The following is a 19272-nucleotide window of genomic DNA, read 5'->3' on the forward strand; positions in this document are numbered from 1 at the left end:
TTTTCTATGACTTATGAATGATAATGGTAAAAGTTAAAATAATAATTGTTTACTTAATATCTACATTTACTTGATGTCAGTGTTTAACTTAAATATCATGGTGTTACAAAGAAATACTAAATAAAATAAAGCATTTTATTCAAATAAATGGTTATATTCACCCATTTATGTTTTTTTTATTTATTTTAACTACACCTTTAAAATATCTTTTTACAAAAATAGAGTAGGTATATTTCAACAATATTTGCAGGAATACGCCTATTTACAAAATTAATATAATATTTTATACAAATAATGCTCAATACTTTAGAGGAATATCTGAATGGATGTTTAATAAAAATAAATTCATAGTATAACAACTGTTAATAATCCATACAACGAAAGAAGTCGTATGATGATACGAGTATAATTGCGAAAGTTCGTCTGTTGCATTTTCACGACTAAACCATTTTTTAGATAAGTTTTTTACAATGGTAGGGAGCAGAATATATATGTTAACTTTTATATTGAAGAATCCATGGTTCCTGCAAGTTTCGTGATAAATTCTATTCAAACGAAAAGAATCGGGGGGGGTTTTACCGGTTAGGTTAGGTTAAGTAACTATTTTATCAAAAATATCTCTGTGTGATGTATAAATAATAAAAAAAATAATGTATTTCTATTCTATAAACATCACATGTTTAAAACAGAAAATGCAGTATCTAAGAATCGCGCGCGAATTTTTTTTTTCGCCAGACTTAATACTACTAGATAAAACGCTAAAGCGATTATAATACTATGAATAATTCCTTAATGTAAACTTAAACACAATGCGAGTTTATTGTTGAAGATGAGGGAACCTCATGTCGGTATCTCTCAAGTTGTCCGAAATCCACTTCTCCGCTTCGGCCGCCATTTCTTCGTCGAAGTAGTCACGCCAACCGCCTGCTTTTCCTGTTGATTAATTACTATTGTTTATAAAGTGAAATCTATTTTAATAAAAAAATATATTACTATATATATAATTGTTTAAAAAATTAAAAAAAAAACACGCTTTTACACGCATTAATTTTCGTATTCCTGACAGCAAACCTATTCATTTGATATCCATATCATGGGGGTGGATTTCAAACAGCCAGTCTGCCATCTTGGGGAGGCCGCCATATTAGATTTGTAATGACGTTTCTTAGCAAGTCATGTATTGTCATCAGAACTCAGAGCGTGTGCAAAATTTCATCCGAATCGAAAACCGGAAAGTTGGTCAAATTGAGATTCCAAGAACTTCTTACATACATAGATTTTCTTACATACAATTATCGGATTCGCACACGGTCTTTTATCCTAACCTTGCCTATTTTGTTAGCTCATGCCACAGATTTAACAGATAGAACTGAGGTAAATTTTATATTACCTTTTCTAATAAAAGTTTCGGTTCCAGCTTGAAGAATACCCAGCTCCCTCATGACGTCATAGTTCACAGATTTGTTTTGTTTGAAGCTCTCTATGCTCAAATGATCGCAGAGTCGTGTCAGTTGCTCTTCGGTGAATTTCTTGCCGAAGAATTTGCTAACTCGATTCACAGTTGCAGGCAAATCCTACAAGCATTGAATAATAAGTGTGTTACTTAAGTAGGTAAGTACCTAATCTAGACCTACCGTGTCTACGAATACGATCTATATTAAAGTGTTGTTTTATTTATTGAAGAAAAATAAAACATGAAACATTAGCTAATTTATCCTAGCCTATCCTAAATAGCTATAAAAATCATGCCCATGTGAAATGGAATGGTGGCAAGAATAGAGTACTGGGTGCATACCTTTGTGCTTTTAAAAAGATTAATTAATTATCTATTATTATATTTTGTACTCTATAATTATAGATTTACTTTACAACTTATACTTATACATAGTATCGAGAGCTCTTGGTCCTTAACTGAAAGCTCCTCAGCAGGAACAGGTTTTTGGGAAATCAAAAAAATAATTAATGTAAGGTACGTTATAATAAATTACTGACTTTGAATAGATACTTTCTTTTAGTTTTTTAAATAGATTTTTTTTAATGCTCACTAAGACAGTGGTAAGTAATTATTTTATAATTAGTAGTATTGTCTTACTTTAGAAAGCTCCTCGTAAAATAAAAACAGCATATTCGGGTGATCTCTCTTTTCCCACGACTCTTTGAGGTGCTCAAAATATGGCGTCCAGTGATCTGAAATGTTATTTTTTTTTAATTAATATAATTTATATATTTTTTTAAAGAATATTTGCCATATATTTTACAATATGACAAATATTCCCATTTCTATAATATGTGTAGAGGTACCACATAAACGGTAGGTACCAAGTTTATGTATCTACAAAAAATAACATGTCTGTACCTAACTACCTACATATACCTAAATGATTGAACATATTAACTATACTTAGGGTATTAGAAATTTATTCTATGATCCTTTTCCTGTTTATAATTGCATTAACTACTTTACACATCGGTTCAATAACCTATAAATTGTTTTAATTCATAACAAATAGATAAAGAATTCCATGATGATTTATACTCGCACTCAATATTCAGTTAAAGAGTGTTTATGTCTTTAACGAAAGTACGTTTTTTATCACTAGTGACTAAATTAGTACTTTCTCACAATAAACAACTTACGTAGATCACTAATGAAGAATCGCCAGTAAGTTTTGAAATCGCCGATGTATCCTTGTGTCCTCATGGATTTGTTGAGATGGTAGAAGGACACCGCTACGTCTCTCGGGTCGCGGGCTACGTACACCACTTTAGCTGTGTCTAAGAGTGTGGGGGGCAGCAGGGAGAGGGGCAGGTGAGTTTTGACGAAGCGGGGCGAGGGGGCATTCACCAGCAACTGTGTTCCGGGGGTGCTGACGTCATCGAGGAGCTTGAGTTTCCTCTCGCTGTCACTGTTCTCTTCGCGAAACCGCTCCTTCATTATGGGATGAACGTATACAGAAAACCTGGAACCAAATATAAAGGTTGCAAGTTGTATTATGTACCTACTAGCGGACGCCCGGGACTGCGTGAAACCCTAACCCCACCCAACCCTACTGCTATCCTACACTTTATCATCATCAACTCATATTCACTGCTGAGCTCGAGTCTCCTCTCACAATGAGAGGAGTTAGGCCAATAGTCTACCACGCTGGCCCAATGCGGATTGGCAGACTTCACACACGCAGAGAATTAAGAAAATTCTCTAGAGTGCAGGTTTCCCCACGATGTTTTTCCACCATTTGAGACATTTGATATTTAATGAGGCAGAGGTCATATCCACTGGGCTATCACAGTTCTCACCCTGCACTTACCCTACTCTAACCCTTCCCTATCCCATATTACTTCTGATACCTCCAAGAATATGTGTAAGTACAACTATTTCATGACGATCGCTGAAACAGGTAGTTTTTGCATGAAAGCGCAACAAACATCCCAACATTCACATTTATAATATATTTTATTTTTTTTTGAAAAATAATATTTGCCATATTTTTAAATATGACCAATATTCCCATTCCCCTCCAGGCTCCAACTAGTCGGGAAAGACTGTATTAGGAGTGGGTACGACAATAGACCAACGGGGCGGGGATCGAACCACCACCCTTCGGTGGTCAGTCCGACCGCTCTTACCGTTGAGCTATTAAGGCTCTGATATTAGTAAGGATGTATTGATTTTGGCCATGGCTAGTTACCCTACCGGCAAAGACTACTGCCTAGCGATTTAGCGTATGGTAAGTTTTTAAATATTAAGTTTCATACTACAAAAAAATCTTCGGAGGACCTCTGAATGTGAAGGTATAATCCCCCGTCCCCTGTCCCCTTCAAACAACTCTGGTTCATAATTTACTTACTCTAAAAATGGATATCTTTCTGTGAGAGGAATCTCGTTAGATGTCTCGTAATCTAAATCGTTAACCACCATCCAAACCAGTTCTTGCGTCCAAGTTGTTCCTAAAAAGATAAAAAACACAATTAGGCTTTTATCTAAGTATATCCAATTAACCAGCTATCAGTGGCGTGCACATAGTTCTTAACCAGGCAAGTTAACGAGACATAACAACGTGTTACAGACAAAAAACCCGGGGGTTTGCTTTAAGTAAGGGATTTTTATGACGATAACTCCGCGGAACCGACGCTCTTCAGTATAATATAATTATTATACCCTGAATTAGTCGTCGTCATCAACCCATATTCGGCTCACTGCTGAGCTCGAGTCTCCTCTCAGAATGAGAGGGGTAAGGCCAATAGCCCACCACGCTGGCCCAATGCGAATTGGCAGACTTCACACACTCAGAGAATTAAGATAATTCTCTGATATGCAGGTTTCCTCACGATGGTTTCCTTCACCGATTGAGACACGTGATATTTAATTTCTTAAAATGCACACAACTGAAAAGTTGGAGGTGCATCCCGGACCGGATTCGAACCCACACCCTCCGGAATCGGAGGCAGAGGTCATATCCATTGGGCTATCATGGTTCCCTCGGGATTCGTATAAAACTTTAAATGTAACTGTAAATTTGTACGCAGACGAATATGCAAGCTTTATGTATTTAATATTTAAGAGTTAAAGTTTTATTGTACAGGTTGTTACGTAGGCGGTAATCTCTGGAACTACTGAGCCGATTTTGAAAACTCTTTAAAACTAGAAAGGTACGTTATTTTTGAGTGTCATAGGCCCGCATTCTCACGGGAACAGAAACTACGAGGGTGAAACCGCAGGCCATCGGCTAGTCTAATGTAAGGCGCTCTCTCTTTACGTGTATACTTAGTGAAAAAGACCTGATCGCGGATAGCTGGCCACGAATACATCAGTGGGCCGGATCTCCATGCTGTATATGTTCCATGCCTCTTGTCGGAACTGGTGTGGCAGGAAGTAACCCTTGCTGCCCACGCGGACGAAGCCTGTATGCTCCCCTGAAAAACATATAAATTGTCAGTCAGCAAAAGCCTGTCATATATGTCAATAGGCCGTGATAGTGATACGACGTCTGCCTCCGATTCCGGAGGGTGTGGGTTCAAATCCGGTCCGGGGTAATTCACACAACTTAAAAGTTGTAGGTGCATTCCAACTTTTCAGTTGTGTGCATTTAAAGAAATTAAATATCACGTGTCTCAAACGGTGAAAGAAAAACATCGTGAGGAAACCTGCATACCAGAGAATTTTCTTAATTCTCTGCGTGTGTGAAGTCTGCCAATTCGCATTGACCTCACCCCTCTCATTCTAAGATTATACTCGAGCTCAGCAGTGAGCCGAATATGGGATGATAATGAAGAGCCTGTCATAGCTAGGTCTTCGTCTGAACTAATGTTACAAAGAGATTTGATTTTTTGTTTGTTTGTAACGATGTAACTAGAAAACTACTCCGATTTCAAAATTCCATTTTAGAAGCGAAGTGACTATTCATACAGCAACCGTACAAATATATTTATTTTATTCAACTTATTTATTTATTTAACTTATTCTAATAACTATAAAAATCATGGCCACGTGGAATGGTGGCAAAAATATTGGCTGCATATCCGCGCTGGATAGCCAGGCTGATCCTTTTCGCAAAAAATGAGACAGCCCTTCTGTCACCAGTTGAGACAACTAGCCGCGGTGAAATGATTCGGAGATTTTTTTTGGCACTGTAGGTAACTCCATGGCCCAAGGATCTCCACGACTAAAGGAACAAATATGTAACTCTCAGCACAGAAAACATTATGTACAAGTACTCTCAGTCAGACTAGGCATACTTGTGCCACTTACCGGTTTCAGCTTTTTCTGCTGTAAACTAAGAGTAAGTATATATGTGTCGAATCCGCATTAGAATTAATCTACTAAAAATCTGAGTAACAAGGGAAAAATTCTAAAATCGATCTTATAGAGACCTTCACGAAACAGTTGTAATTCCAAGTAGTTAGATCGCAGTTATATTTTTTCTTGATATTTTTTGTAATTAAACTTCCTCATGAAATTGAACAACAAGGTTTCTAAAGACTTTGTTGTTAAGAACAACATTTCCTAAAACCTTCAAAACTAGCACGTTCGTTCGCCTATTGTATTTCTAATAATAACAATTTAAAATTATAATCAGAACTTAAAATTAGTTACAACCACAGTAACTTCATGGCCGGACTCACGCGCGCCGGTCACAGGTTCGATCCCCGCCTGGACTATTATCGTACCCACTTCTAAACACAGCCTTTAATAACAAGAACAGGAACAGGAATATTGGTTATCCATACATCTAATATATCAAATTCTCGTGTCACAGTTTTCGTTGCCATACTCCTCCGAAACGGCTTGACCGTTTTTCATGAAATTTTTTGTGCTTATCCGATATCTATGAGAATAGGCCAACATCTATTTTTCAAACCCCTAAATTCTAGAGGTAGGGTAAAAGTAGGATATTTAAAATCATTAAAGTAGGATATGACTAGGATAGGGGTAGGTTTGAGGTACGGTAGAGGTAATGTAGGGGATAGGAGTAGGGTAGGAGTAGGGTAGAAGCAGGATAGGGTAGGGATAGGGAAGAAGTGCATCATAAGTCAAAGCGAAGCTTGAGCGGGTCCGCTAGTAATATTATAAATGTGAAAGTGTGTGTGTGTCTGTTTGTTTTTCCGTCTTTCACAGCAAAACGGAGCGACGAATTGACGTGATTTTTTAAGTGGAAATAGTTAAAAGGATAATAGTTACAAGTACGATCAACACAAAGGCATTATGCAAAAATAACGTCTAACAAATAAGTACGTGGGCTTATTATATCTACTGTGACGTGGGTAGATAGCCACATGAGCACATGTTCACATGAGCGCTGAATGTGTATTAATATTAATATAAGTAAATGTAGATTTTATACACACTCATCTATGATAGGTATTAAAATTATAGACATCTATCTCGTCTTATCTGCTATTGCGTTATTGAGCTTCATTCTCTACTAGTCGACATGATTTTTGCCGACATTATTTCGTCATAGGTATTCCTCGTCGTATACCGATAGACGTGATAGTCCAGTGGAAATGAGCTCTGCCTTAGATTTGGAGGGTGTAGGTTCAAATCCAGTTTGCTCATGCACCTCCAACTTTTGAAAAAATTAAATATCATTATCACTTCACCTTCACCGTTTGAGACGTCAGTGAGAAAACCTGCATAAGTAAACCTGAGAATTTTATGTCTGTGAAGTCTGCCAATCCGCATTGGACTAGCGACTAAACAAAACTAATAATTCTTATAAGAAGAGACTCGTGCTCAACAGTGAGCCTAGTATGGGTTGTTAATGATGATGATAATGATAAATTTGGAAAAACCGCACGACAGTCTGTTCAGTAGTTTTGATTTTATCGCGTTCAGACAGACACTATCAAATGACTTTGTTTAGTGACGTATAAGTAGGTAGGTGTAGTGGAAGTTAATGAACTTTATGCGATAAAAATAATTAGGTCAACATAACTATGTAGATAGGTAAATAGGTATGTATTATGTATCTACAGTGGCGGTCTTACCCATTGCGAGGCTCCGGGCGGCAGGTTTTTGCGAGGCCCTTTGTCTTCCATAAAAAGTACTCGTATGTAGGTTTAGGCATTTGTCATGTTTTACGAGAAATGCATAGGTTATAAAAAATATGTAAAATTTCAGTTTTAAAACATTTTACATAAAAAAATTTAATAAAAAAAAAACAACCGACTTCAAAATCACATAAATATATCCACTAAACTAAAAAGCAAAAAATAATATTGTATTTGCTACCTTCTGATCAATTTGAAGGCGGTGCCAAGCCAGTGACGTTTTAATTAAAACTGTTCCCAAAAGAACCACGTAAAAGGACTGTCTGAAAATACTAAATCTTTATGACTATAACAGCAAATTGATCAGAAGGTAGCACATACAATTTTTTTTTTGCTTTTTGTTTAGTGTTTACATGTATGTGTTTTTGAAGTTAGAAGGTTGTTTTATTTTTATTAAATTTTTTTATGTAAAATGTTTTAAAACTGAAATTTTACATATTTTTATAACTTATGCATTTCTCGTAAAACATGACAAATGCCTAAACCTACATACGAGTACTTTTTATGGAAGACAAAGGGCCTTTTTTTTATCAAAATTTTTTATTTTTCCATTTTTAGTTGTTAAAAATACGAAATATGAAAATCAATATATTTACTTGCGTATATGACCAGCCGAAGCCACGGTCAGAGGCTCTATATATGAATCCCCGGCCGAAGGCCGGTGCATGACAAAGCGCGCGTTTTTTGTTTATGATTATATTTACTTGGCTAAAATGACCAGTTGAAGCCACGGTCAGAGGCTCAATATATATCAACCCCCCGGCTGAAGGCCGCGCGTTTTGGTTCGCGTATTATATTTACTTGGCGCGTTTTTTGGTCGCGTGTTATATTTACTTGGATAAAAGGACCAGCCAAGGCCACCGTTGAGGAGTTTCCTTAACTGTCCTTAGTTTTCATCATCAGACCCTTAATAACAGTCACAACCTATGTAGGTGGAAAGTTCTCATCAATACAAATTAGTCAAGCCCAATCACAAGGTAGCTATTGTAAGCCGTTGAGGAGTTCCCTTAACTGTCCTTCGTCTTCATCATTAAATCCTTAATAACAGTCACAACACAATTAGTTGGTAAGTTCTCATCAATACAAATTTATCAAGCCCAATCACAAGGTTGTTGCTGTAAACCATTGAGGAGTTCCCTTAAGTATTTTTATCTCCATCACCAGACCCCTAATGCATCAGTCACGACCCATCTTGATGTAAAGTTCTCATCAATACAAATTAATCAAACCCAAACACAAGGTAACTACTGTAAACCGTTGACGTGTTCCCTTGTCAGTGATTCGGCTCCATCATCAGATCGACTCCAGACCTTCAGCAAGTTGTAGTGCATTAAAATAATTTATGAAAATAAAGGAAACGCATTGGCCGCCCCTACAATTTTCAATAGTTTCTCTCGATTTCTCCAGGATTTCATCATCAGATCCTGGTTTTCTTATCATGGTAACACCCTCGAAACATCTCCTTTCCAAGCACAAAAGAATTATCCAAATCGGTCTATAAACTACGAAGTTATGCGCGAACACACAAAAAAAAAAAAATATATACGGTCGAATTGAGAAACCTCCTCCTTTTTTTGAAGTCGGTAAAAAAAATAAGGAAACGCATTGGCCGCCCCTAGAATTTTCAATAGTTTCTCTCGATTTCTCCAGGATTTCATCATCAGATCCTGGTTTCCTTATCATGGTACCACCCTCGGAACATCTCCTTTCCAACCAAATTATATATATACGGTCGAATTGAGAAACCTCCTCCTTTTTTTGAAGTCCTTTAAAAATAGGTTATTTTGAAAATCTCTTCTGCATTCAACTCATGAGCTTCATCTTCCCCTTCATAATCAAGATGCTTTTTTTTACGTCGTCTATGTACAACCTTCGTAGCAAACCAAAAAAGATTTGCTAGGTCACAAAACGATGCTGCATCTCCTATGATGAGATTCCAGCTGTGAGTCTCACAAGTTAAAAAAGCAAGTGGATTTATTTCCTTAAAACGTTTTTAGGCACCACTTTTTTCACCCCGCATATTGGCACCATTAATCCATGACCTCTGCAGTTTTGCAATGATATACCTAACTGTTCTAATTCTGTGATTATAATATAATTCATTTATTCATCAAACTCTCACCTGTGGTTTTTGCGACGGCTAAGAAACCAATAAAATGTTCTTCAATTTTGTTTGGTTGTATTAAGAAATCTCATAATAATAATTGAAAGTTGCTCAACACGAGATAGGTACGTCGTGAGTACAATCAATTATTATACTTAATTGAGTAATATTTATTATTATTTTATTTTTCATAAATTTCAGTCACGTGATTTGCCATGAATTGTTTATTAGACAGAGGAGATAGAGGTGAATTCACAACTCGCACTTGCGCATTAAACAAAAGATCATTACAGAATAGGACTCCTGACCCGAGTGCTATGCGAATATAAAACAAAACTAAAACAGATCTTCAAGTGTTTTGTGGCGCGATGTTTTGCCACTAAATAATGAATTGTTCTAGTATGTTTTGAATTAGTTAACTAACTATATTTTAATTTACCTTAATAAATAATTAAGCATTAAAATCAAAAGTTAATAAATAAGAAAAATTAGTTGTTAGGCCTAGGCGCGAGGCCCTTGCAAGAGCGAGGCCCCGGGCGATTGCCCCGTTCGCCACCCCCTAAGACCGCCACTGTGTATCTATAATAATATTATAATTGAGTTTGTGCGGCTGTAGGGGGTGCATATCTCTGCATATTCTGAACCGATTATGAAAGTTCTTTCACCACTTTATATTTTGTAAGTTTGACATAATGAAGACGGTACGGTGGTATAGGGTTATCTGCGAAAAATCATTCCAGCCCCTGTGGCTTGTCGATTCTCTTTCTACGATCGCAAACGCTTCGAAAAGTAGAGAAATGTATGGGAATGACATTTGCTATCGACAGGTCACGTGATCAAGTTCTGTCATTCCCATACATTTTTCTAGTTTTCGAATTGACGTGCTACTTCGAATCGAAGGTCTTATATTCGGATCCTCTAATAGAAGACATTATTTATTATTCATTGTGAATATTATTAGGTTAGGTTTATTAATGATTTCTAGATGTAGTACTTATGATATTAATCATAGCCGCTGTATATTAGGTACTATATAAATTCAAATTACATAGTCAATTCATTACAATGTATGTACTAACTAGGTACCTAGAAAAATTATGTCGCGAGTTATATCAGCGTAACGCCTGCTCCAGGAGGCTCATCGTCTTCAGTAGCTATTAAGATAATCACCTTAATGTAAACTTTCAGTTAGAATTAAAATCACTTTTGTACCAACGCTCTTAGCGAACGGTTGTCCGTTTCCTGACTTTTCTTTGTATCACTTTTCATTTTCAATTTTTAAAAAGCGAGTTATCCCGTCCCGTTCATTAACTGGCGCAGTCGATACAGATCGTGTTCATTCAAAGCGGTAACGAAACCCCCGTAAATTTCGAGTGGTAGCCGTGACGCGATCTTAAAGAACCTACACACACACATATTCGGGTCGGTAACGAGCAAGAAAAGAAGAAGAAAAAGGAAGTGAGAAGAAAGAAAACCGTTGGTGCATCTGTCAAGCCTAGAGTCGGCATGGTCGTGGGGTAAGCTCATAATTTGTTTGCTCCCGATTTTCCTTTTATTCCCAATAACATCTTATAATCAATTAATTAGAAAGTTAAATTTCCTTTCAATTAATTCTATTATTATTATTTATATTTATATAATTAGTGTTCACTGAGACCTAAAAATGTCACAGGAAGACGCTAAAACTAACGGAGCTGATGCTCTCACATTTAAATCATTGTCGTTTTTACTGCCCACATACGATGGCAATAAAAAGACATTACTCTTTTTTATACGTAGCGTTGAGAGTGTACTAGATCTTGTAGAAAACCGGGATCAACCTACCATCGCTTGTTTGATACGCAACAAACTAACCGGAAGGGCTGTTGAAGCGCTCTCGGAATGTACAGATTTCCACTCGTGGGAAAGCATAAAAAATATTTTAATTAGACGATTTGGAGAAGTTAGAGATGAAATACAAATTGTTCAAGAATTGATGCAATTAAAAAAAGACAGGCTAGACATCGAAGCCTTCGCGATAAAAATACGTGAATTGATGTGTAGCCTGGTCAACATGGACATAAGCAAAAAAGATTACTACGAAAAAATGTCAATAAATGTGTTTTTGGACCAACTCCCGCCGCTATTAGCCTTAAGTGTTCGGGTCCAGGGCGTTGATACCTTCGAGAGAACTATAGCAATAGCCAGGCAGGAGGATATAAAATTCAAAAATCGTAGTAATCAATTTAAAGAGCAACAAAAAATTACATCATCAACAAATAACACCCAGTATAGACCCAGACAGCAGTTGCAGCCGCAACAAAAACCCATTTTATTTAGCGGAACTGCACCTGAGCAGGTCAATAGTAGATTTATAAACAATAGACCGGGACCAGCGTACAGGCCCCAGGGTTCAACCTCAAACAAAATTAATTACCAAGCAGAAGTAGACACCTCAGACGAAGGATTAAATCAATTGTTTGAGGAGGTAGAGGATGAACAACAGGATTTTCTCCTAGAAGAAGAAATCACCCACAAAACCTAGCGTACGTTAACATCTGTGGTAAGGATTTACCTTACATTTATATCAAAGAACTAGGAGGTCGATTCTTAGTGGACACTGGAGCATCGCAATCGCTTATCTCGCCGGATGCATTATTATACACAAAACCGCGAGTGGAGCGTGAGATTAATTACATACGCACAGCTCACAGTACCACACGACATGATAAGGTTGTGTATATTAAATTACCACCTTTATTTAAGTGCGACTACACACATAAATTCTTAGTGTTTGAGTTTGATCCAGATTACATTGGCTTATTAGGAGTAGATTTATTAACGCCATTAGGTTGTGGCATAGACATGAAAAATATGATTCTAAAAACTCATACAGCGAATATCCCTATGAGAGGCGATATGAAATCTTATACCATAGTTCAACCTAGATGCGAACAGAAAGTAAATTTATTATGCAAATACAGCGAAGGAGAGTATGAATTAGGGGAACAGTCTAAAGATGGCTTAGTGTTTCCAACAGCTTTTGTTTCAGTCAAAGAAGGAGTTATTACTACCACAGTATTAAATAAAACAGAGAACAAAATTAGAATACCTAATAACTATAAAATAGATTTAAAACCATTAAATAAAAACCCAATAGTAGAAGTAAATAATATGTCAACTGTAAACAACTCATTATCAGTTCACAAAATTGATAATATTCTAAAAAATAATTTAAGTAGACTTAGAACAGACCACATGAGCGAAGAAGAAAAACGAGAAATAAAAAGACTTTGTTTTAATTATAGAGACATATTCTATGCAGAAGAATTGCCTTTAACATTTACACATCAAGTGAAACATAAACTTCGTCTTACGGACGACACTCCCATTTTTGTTAGAAATTATAGACAAGCACCGAAACAAAAACAAGAAATTAAAAAACAAATTGATAGTTTATTAAAACAAAATATAATTAGAGAAAGTGATTCACCTTGGTCGTGCCCAGTTCACATAGTTCCGAAAAAGTTAGATGCTACAGGTGAACAAAAATGGAGACTTGTCATTGATTACAGAAAATTAAATGAAAAAACTATCGAAGACAAGTACCCACTACCTAATATTAATGATATTTTAGATAAATTAGGTCGTGCACAATATTTTACAACATTAGATTTAGCTTCAGGATATCATCAAGTGGAAATGAACCCAGATGATATAGAAAAAACAGCGTTTTCTTCAGAAAGAGGTCATTACGAATTCTTACGTATGCCGTTTGGTCTAAAGAACGCACCAAGTACATTTCAACGTCTAATGGACTCAGTTCTTCGTGGTATAGATGGTGTACTAACTTACTTAGATGACGTAATTATCTATAGTACATCGTTACAGGAACATATAGACAAATGTACGCATGTTTTTAATAGGTTTAGGCAACATAATCTAAAAATACAATTAAACAAATCAGAATTCCTACAAAAACAAGTAAAATTTTTAGGTCATACATTGACAGATGAAGGTCTTAAACCGAATGCAGATAAAGTAGCAGCCATTAAACAATTTCCTATGCCTAAAACCCAGAAAGAAATCAAATCATTTTTAGGACTTGTAGGTTACTATAGGAAATTTATAAAAGATTTTGCAAAGTTAACAAAACCCTTAACCGTATGCTTAAAAAAGAAAGCAAAAGTGTTAATAACGCCCGAGTTCATAGAATCCTTTGAAAAGTGTAAAGAAATTCTTATGAATTCTCCTGTACTACAATACCCAAATTTTGAGGAATCCTTCATACTTACTACTGACGCTTCAGACGTTGCCGTAGGCGCAGTATTATCCCAAGGAAAGGTTGGTTCGGATAAACCGGTAGCCTTTGCTTCCAGAACATTGTCAGATACAGAACAAAAATATTCAACAATAGAGAAAGAACTATTAAGTATAGTTTGGGCAACGAAATACTTTCGCCCATACTTATATGGAAAAAGGTTTACAATATTCACAGACCACCGTCCACTGACGTGGGTTATGTCCCTTAAGGACCCTAGTTCAAAATTAACACGTTGGAGATTAAAATTAGCTGAGTATGATTTCGATGTCCAATATAAGAAAGGGAAACAAAACACAAACGCAGATGCGTTATCGCGAGTTAAAATAGTTTACAACAACGACGTGGAAACTGTTCCGATGTCGGATGAACAATTATTAGAATTAATTTTAGGTCAAGAAACCCAACCGCAACCTGGAACTTCGCATATTCCAGATGATTTAGAAGGAATAGATTTAGAAACACTAATAGATGCTTCTACAATTCCTCAAATAAATCCCACCATTAGTGAATTCAGTTCAGATTCAATTCAAAATCCTATCACTAGTGAACAAGAAGAGACACAAGAATCTATCCAATTAGAGTCAGAATTACCGTATAAAATACCTGAAATATCTGATGCGATAGATCGACAGCTAAAACAATTTCACATTAGAAGATCACCGGGATCAGAATATAAAGTAGATGATAGAACAAAAGGTAAAATTGTAATTAAAGATGTTTTTATACAAATTAACGATACAGAATCACAAATTATTAAGTTTTTGAAAGAACATACTATTCCTGACAGGATATTTCATTGTTATTTTTACAACGAAGAGTTATATCCTATATTTTCTCAAGTAGTTAAAACAATTTTTAGTGACAGAGGTCCAAAGCTAATTCGATGTAAGAATACAGCAACGTTTAAAGTAGGAGATAAGGTTTATAAACAAGTAGCTAAGAGTTCTCGTAGTAATAAGTTAGAACCTAAATATATAGGACCATATACGATTATTCACATTCATCCTGAGCAGATTGCAGAAATAATAGGTAAACATGTGAATTCGAAGTCTATTAGAGTGCATTTCAGAATGCTTAGACGTCCTGGAAATTTTTCAGAACCGTCTTCACCGTCGGTGCAGCCCTCTGGTTCTTCGGAGTCGCCGCTGTTATCGAACCAATAGATAACCACAATGGAGTGATGATTCTTAAGGAAGCAACCGCTCATCACCAAGTGGATACCTATCACTTAGTTATAGTTTATAATATAAGCAACTTAAGAGATATATACGTAGAAATTAGTCGTGATTATATCACATTCAATTTAATTCAGACGAATACGTCATATTATAGACATAGTTTAGTTCTTAGGAAACAAATAGAATACTTAATCGATAAAGTCGAAAGTAAATTAGTTTATCTAGGATCTAAGATGATTAGTGCAGGTAGAACTTATTTGCCTAGAGTTAAGAGAGGTCTAATTAATGGATTAGGTTCAATAGTAAAAGCCATTACTGGAAATATGGATCAAGAAGATGCCATTAGATTAGAAAACGAAATTCAACAAATAAAGCGGTTAGCATTAAATAAACAACACCAAACGTTAGGTTTAATGACAGATTTCATGAATGAATATAAACAGGGTTTGGAAAATATTAGTAATAATCAAAGGAAGTTATCTAAAGCAATACAAGGTTTAAACAAGCAAAATGGAGCTTTAGATAATCAATTGCACATAAATAGCATATGTAGTCAGATAGAGATAGCTTTGCAACAGATTTTTGATAGATTACTCACATTGGAAAACGCTTTAACGTTCTCTCATTTAGGACGATTGCATCCGAGCGTGGTTGATCCTAGTTATCTAGTATCTGAATTAATTAAAATAGAAAGGGATATTAATAAAAATAACTTACGATTACCGTATTCACCAACAGTCGAAAACATTCATTTATTAGAAAAAGCTATAATAGTTAAAGCTTACAGCACCAATGAGTCGCTGAACTTTGTTTTGGAAATACCGTTAGTAACTAACTATCCCTATAGTTTACTTCACTTATATTCCATTCCCAATCAACAAAATATTATCCTCATTCCAAAATATCCTTACCTTATTTTGGGAAGCAACAAGTTCGCGTATCCTCACGAACCGTGTTCGATGATCACCGAGGAAAACTCCATTTGCCGTCACTTGGAATGGAAATCACTGAAAAACTCTCAAGATTGCATCGCTCAGCTACTTCAACATGAAAACCCAACTAATTGCACATACGCTGCCGCAGATTTTGAAGATAATATGATAAAGCAAATAAAGGATAATAGCTGGATTATTATAATAAAAAAGGAAGAAGTCATCAAGACAACCTGCGGGAATGACGTTCAGTATCAAAGGAACCATGGCGTTGTCCTTATAACAATTAATAATAAATGCATCGTAGAAATAGCTGGCAGGAGTCTGCAAACTCACTTGAAATTTGTAAAGATCAAGGAAAGCATCCCCTTGCCACAAACGAGCACTTCAATGGAAATTAACCCACAAATAACATTACATCTGGAAGACATCCCTCTGGATAACTTAAATGAATTATTAAGGAAGACGCAGATCATTCAGCAAAATGAAGAAACACCAACAATTAATATCGCACCCAGCTGGCCTACCCTTTGTTTATATATTATTGCGACCCTTGTCGTCGTAGCCGTCATCCTGAGGTGGTACCTTCGTCGTCGTCGAGGACTACCAGCAACGATAGAGAATCATCAGCAGTTGCAGTTGCAGGAACCTCTACAACAGCAGCAGCCTTCTTCTTCATCGTGCTTCAAGCTTAAGGGGGGAGGAGTTATATCAGCGTAACGCCTGCTCCAGGAGGCTCATCGTCTTCAGTAGCTATTAAGATAATCACCTTAATGTAAACTTTCAGTTAGAATTAAAATCACTTTTGTACCAACGCTCTTAGCGAACGGTTGTCCGTTTCCTGACTTTTCTTTGTATCACTTTTCATTTTCAATTTTTAAAAAGCGAGTTATCCCGTCCCGTTCATTAACTCGCGTCTATAATTATAATAATTATAATCATCTTAGAATCTTATAGGTACCTAGGTAGATATCTATATATGTATACATTTATAAATCTGTAGAGGTCAATTCTGTACATGAAATATATTTCCAAAATAACAATCAGGGGGTGATTAGTGATCGATACTGATACCAAAAATGCAATCAGTAAAATTTTTGTCTGTCTGTCTGTCTGAATGTTCGTTATAGAAACAAAAACTACTCGACGGATTTTGACGAAACTTGGTAAAATTATTCTTCATGCTCCTGGGCAGGTAATAGTATACTTTTCATCACGATACCGATCAATAGGAGCAGAGCAGTGAAGGGAAATGTTGGAAAAAACGGGAGAAGTTACTCGATTTTTACAGTGTTACTTACTGTAAGGGCTGGATTAAAGACTCTTGGCAAGTAAATGTTGATTTGATGTGTCATGTCAACTTTTAACAAAGTCAAACTAAGTCAAACTTAGGTTCCCTGGGAGATCGATGAAACCAAACCACAGCTAGAATTAATTTTAAAATCAATAAGTACATATTATAATAAATATACCTACCTATCTTCTTTATTGGCAACTTTCATCCAAATCGGTTAAGCAATTGTGGCGTTAAAGAGTAACAAACATTCATACAAACTTTCGCGTTTACAATATTAGTAGGATTTCATGTAAGTATTTATATTGGGTTTGTTTAATTTATCTATAGTATATTTAAAACAAATCTTATTATTTATCTATATCCTTATTATAGTATATTTAAAACAAATCTCATTATTTATCTAAATCTTATTATTTATCTATATCCTTATTAGTATCCTTTATTATACGTTTCTTACCTGTAAAATATTTCATGAGCATCTCCGCCACCTCTGGTTCTACGTCTTTCATCTCTAGGGGGTAATTGTTGTTGCATTTCTCCATATTGCACCAGTTAAACGTCAAGGTTAAGGTTTTACGTATTTATTTAGTTAACTTAGATCGACAGTATCACAGTACAGTTATCGCAAAAGGTGCGCGCGTGCATCAGTACCGCGCTCGAGTCTCGACTGTTGTTGGAACTGGAATGTTGATTTGTAACCAAACAGTCGGTGACCTGTGCCACATTAAATTAAAAGGGCTCCCGCACACGGACCACCGGCCACAACCACAAACGTCGCTGCCATATTTCCTGTAGTTTTTATACATTTTATATGGACTCGCCGCACACTGTTGACGCCGGTGGTCGCCACACGCTACTATCGTCGCTGCTCGCTTCTTGTGGCCCGCACATGCCACTACACGCCGAGACAAAACGCCGCCTCGCGCGATTATGATGCTGTGTGCCTAGTGGGAGTTTTCAATATTTTCATACTGTTACTGTCGTGTTTACGTTAATGCGAATTTATATGGAATTGAAACAGTTGTGCAGTAGTGCCACGAGATGGCGCTGTTTCAATTCCTTAGAAATTCGCGTTTACGTCAATGCCACTCCTACCACTAGGCCATCTGCATGTCATGCTTTTAACCCATTAAAAAATTAGCAACCACCGATCACAAGTAACTGTCGTTCGCTTCAGCTACTTCTATGGCCCCTTCTTGCTTCTTGTGGCGGCGTTTGTGGTTATCGCGTGTGGCCCGTGTGCGGCAACACTAACTTATTCTTTTCGAAGTTGTTGTCTACTTATTTCGACTTACAATCATGTCGGTAGTTTAATGAATTGTATTTTATTTATGTTGATAAAAAAGGTCTTTGTGAGGTCATACTGCTATTGCCATGTTCCACCTTCTTACTTCCTGTTTCCGTGGGTCAAATGGGTAATCAGATAATCAGAATAACCTGTGCTATTCAAGATTACCTACCTAAGTATCTATCACGGTGCCAAATTTCATCCACATCTGTGCATCAGTTTTGGAGTTAAGTATACCGAAATAAATGTTGTAAATTGGTAGTGTTGAAAACTATGACATTACTGTAGATTCCATACAAATAGCTTTACACTAAATTATATCACTTATTTGTGCTGTAACCACTAGTAGATCTGTAGTAGGTCGATCTGTTACTGCTGCCCGATCTAAATAAATACATACAAATAAGTATGCTCAAAGATTTTTTTATATCAAATCTTATTTATTTTATAAACATCATGACAATTGTAGTTTTTTATGTATTGGATCTTACTTTATATTCAAGAACAACATATTAATTATAATAAATTAAAACTTAGAATTACTTAAGAGTATTAAATTAAAATTGAAAAGTTAAAGATTTAAAGTTTTTTTATCTAATTTTTGGTTTACAACTCTAAA

At 36.0% G+C, this 19272-nt stretch overlaps 1 protein-coding gene across 1 annotated transcript; it reads right to left on the minus strand.

Moving 5' to 3' along the window:
- Positions 1–133: 133 nt before the first annotated feature.
- On the minus strand, positions 134–18050 carry LOC112055610 (sulfotransferase 1B1). The gene is made up of 7 exons (XM_024095792.2): positions 17823–18050; positions 4780–4914; positions 3849–3948; positions 2638–2960; positions 2093–2187; positions 1391–1574; positions 134–933 (listed from the first exon to the last, which is right to left on the minus strand). Exons 1-7 carry the CDS (start codon positions 17905–17907, stop codon positions 818–820), a joined length of 1038 nt encoding a protein of 345 aa, XP_023951560.1. The 5' UTR covers positions 17908–18050; the 3' UTR covers positions 134–817.
- Between the last annotated feature and the right edge of the window lie 1222 nt (positions 18051–19272).

This window comes from Bicyclus anynana, chromosome 5, assembly GCF_947172395.1.
Source record: "Bicyclus anynana chromosome 5, ilBicAnyn1.1, whole genome shotgun sequence".
Lineage (NCBI taxonomy): Eukaryota > Metazoa > Arthropoda > Insecta > Lepidoptera > Nymphalidae > Bicyclus > Bicyclus anynana.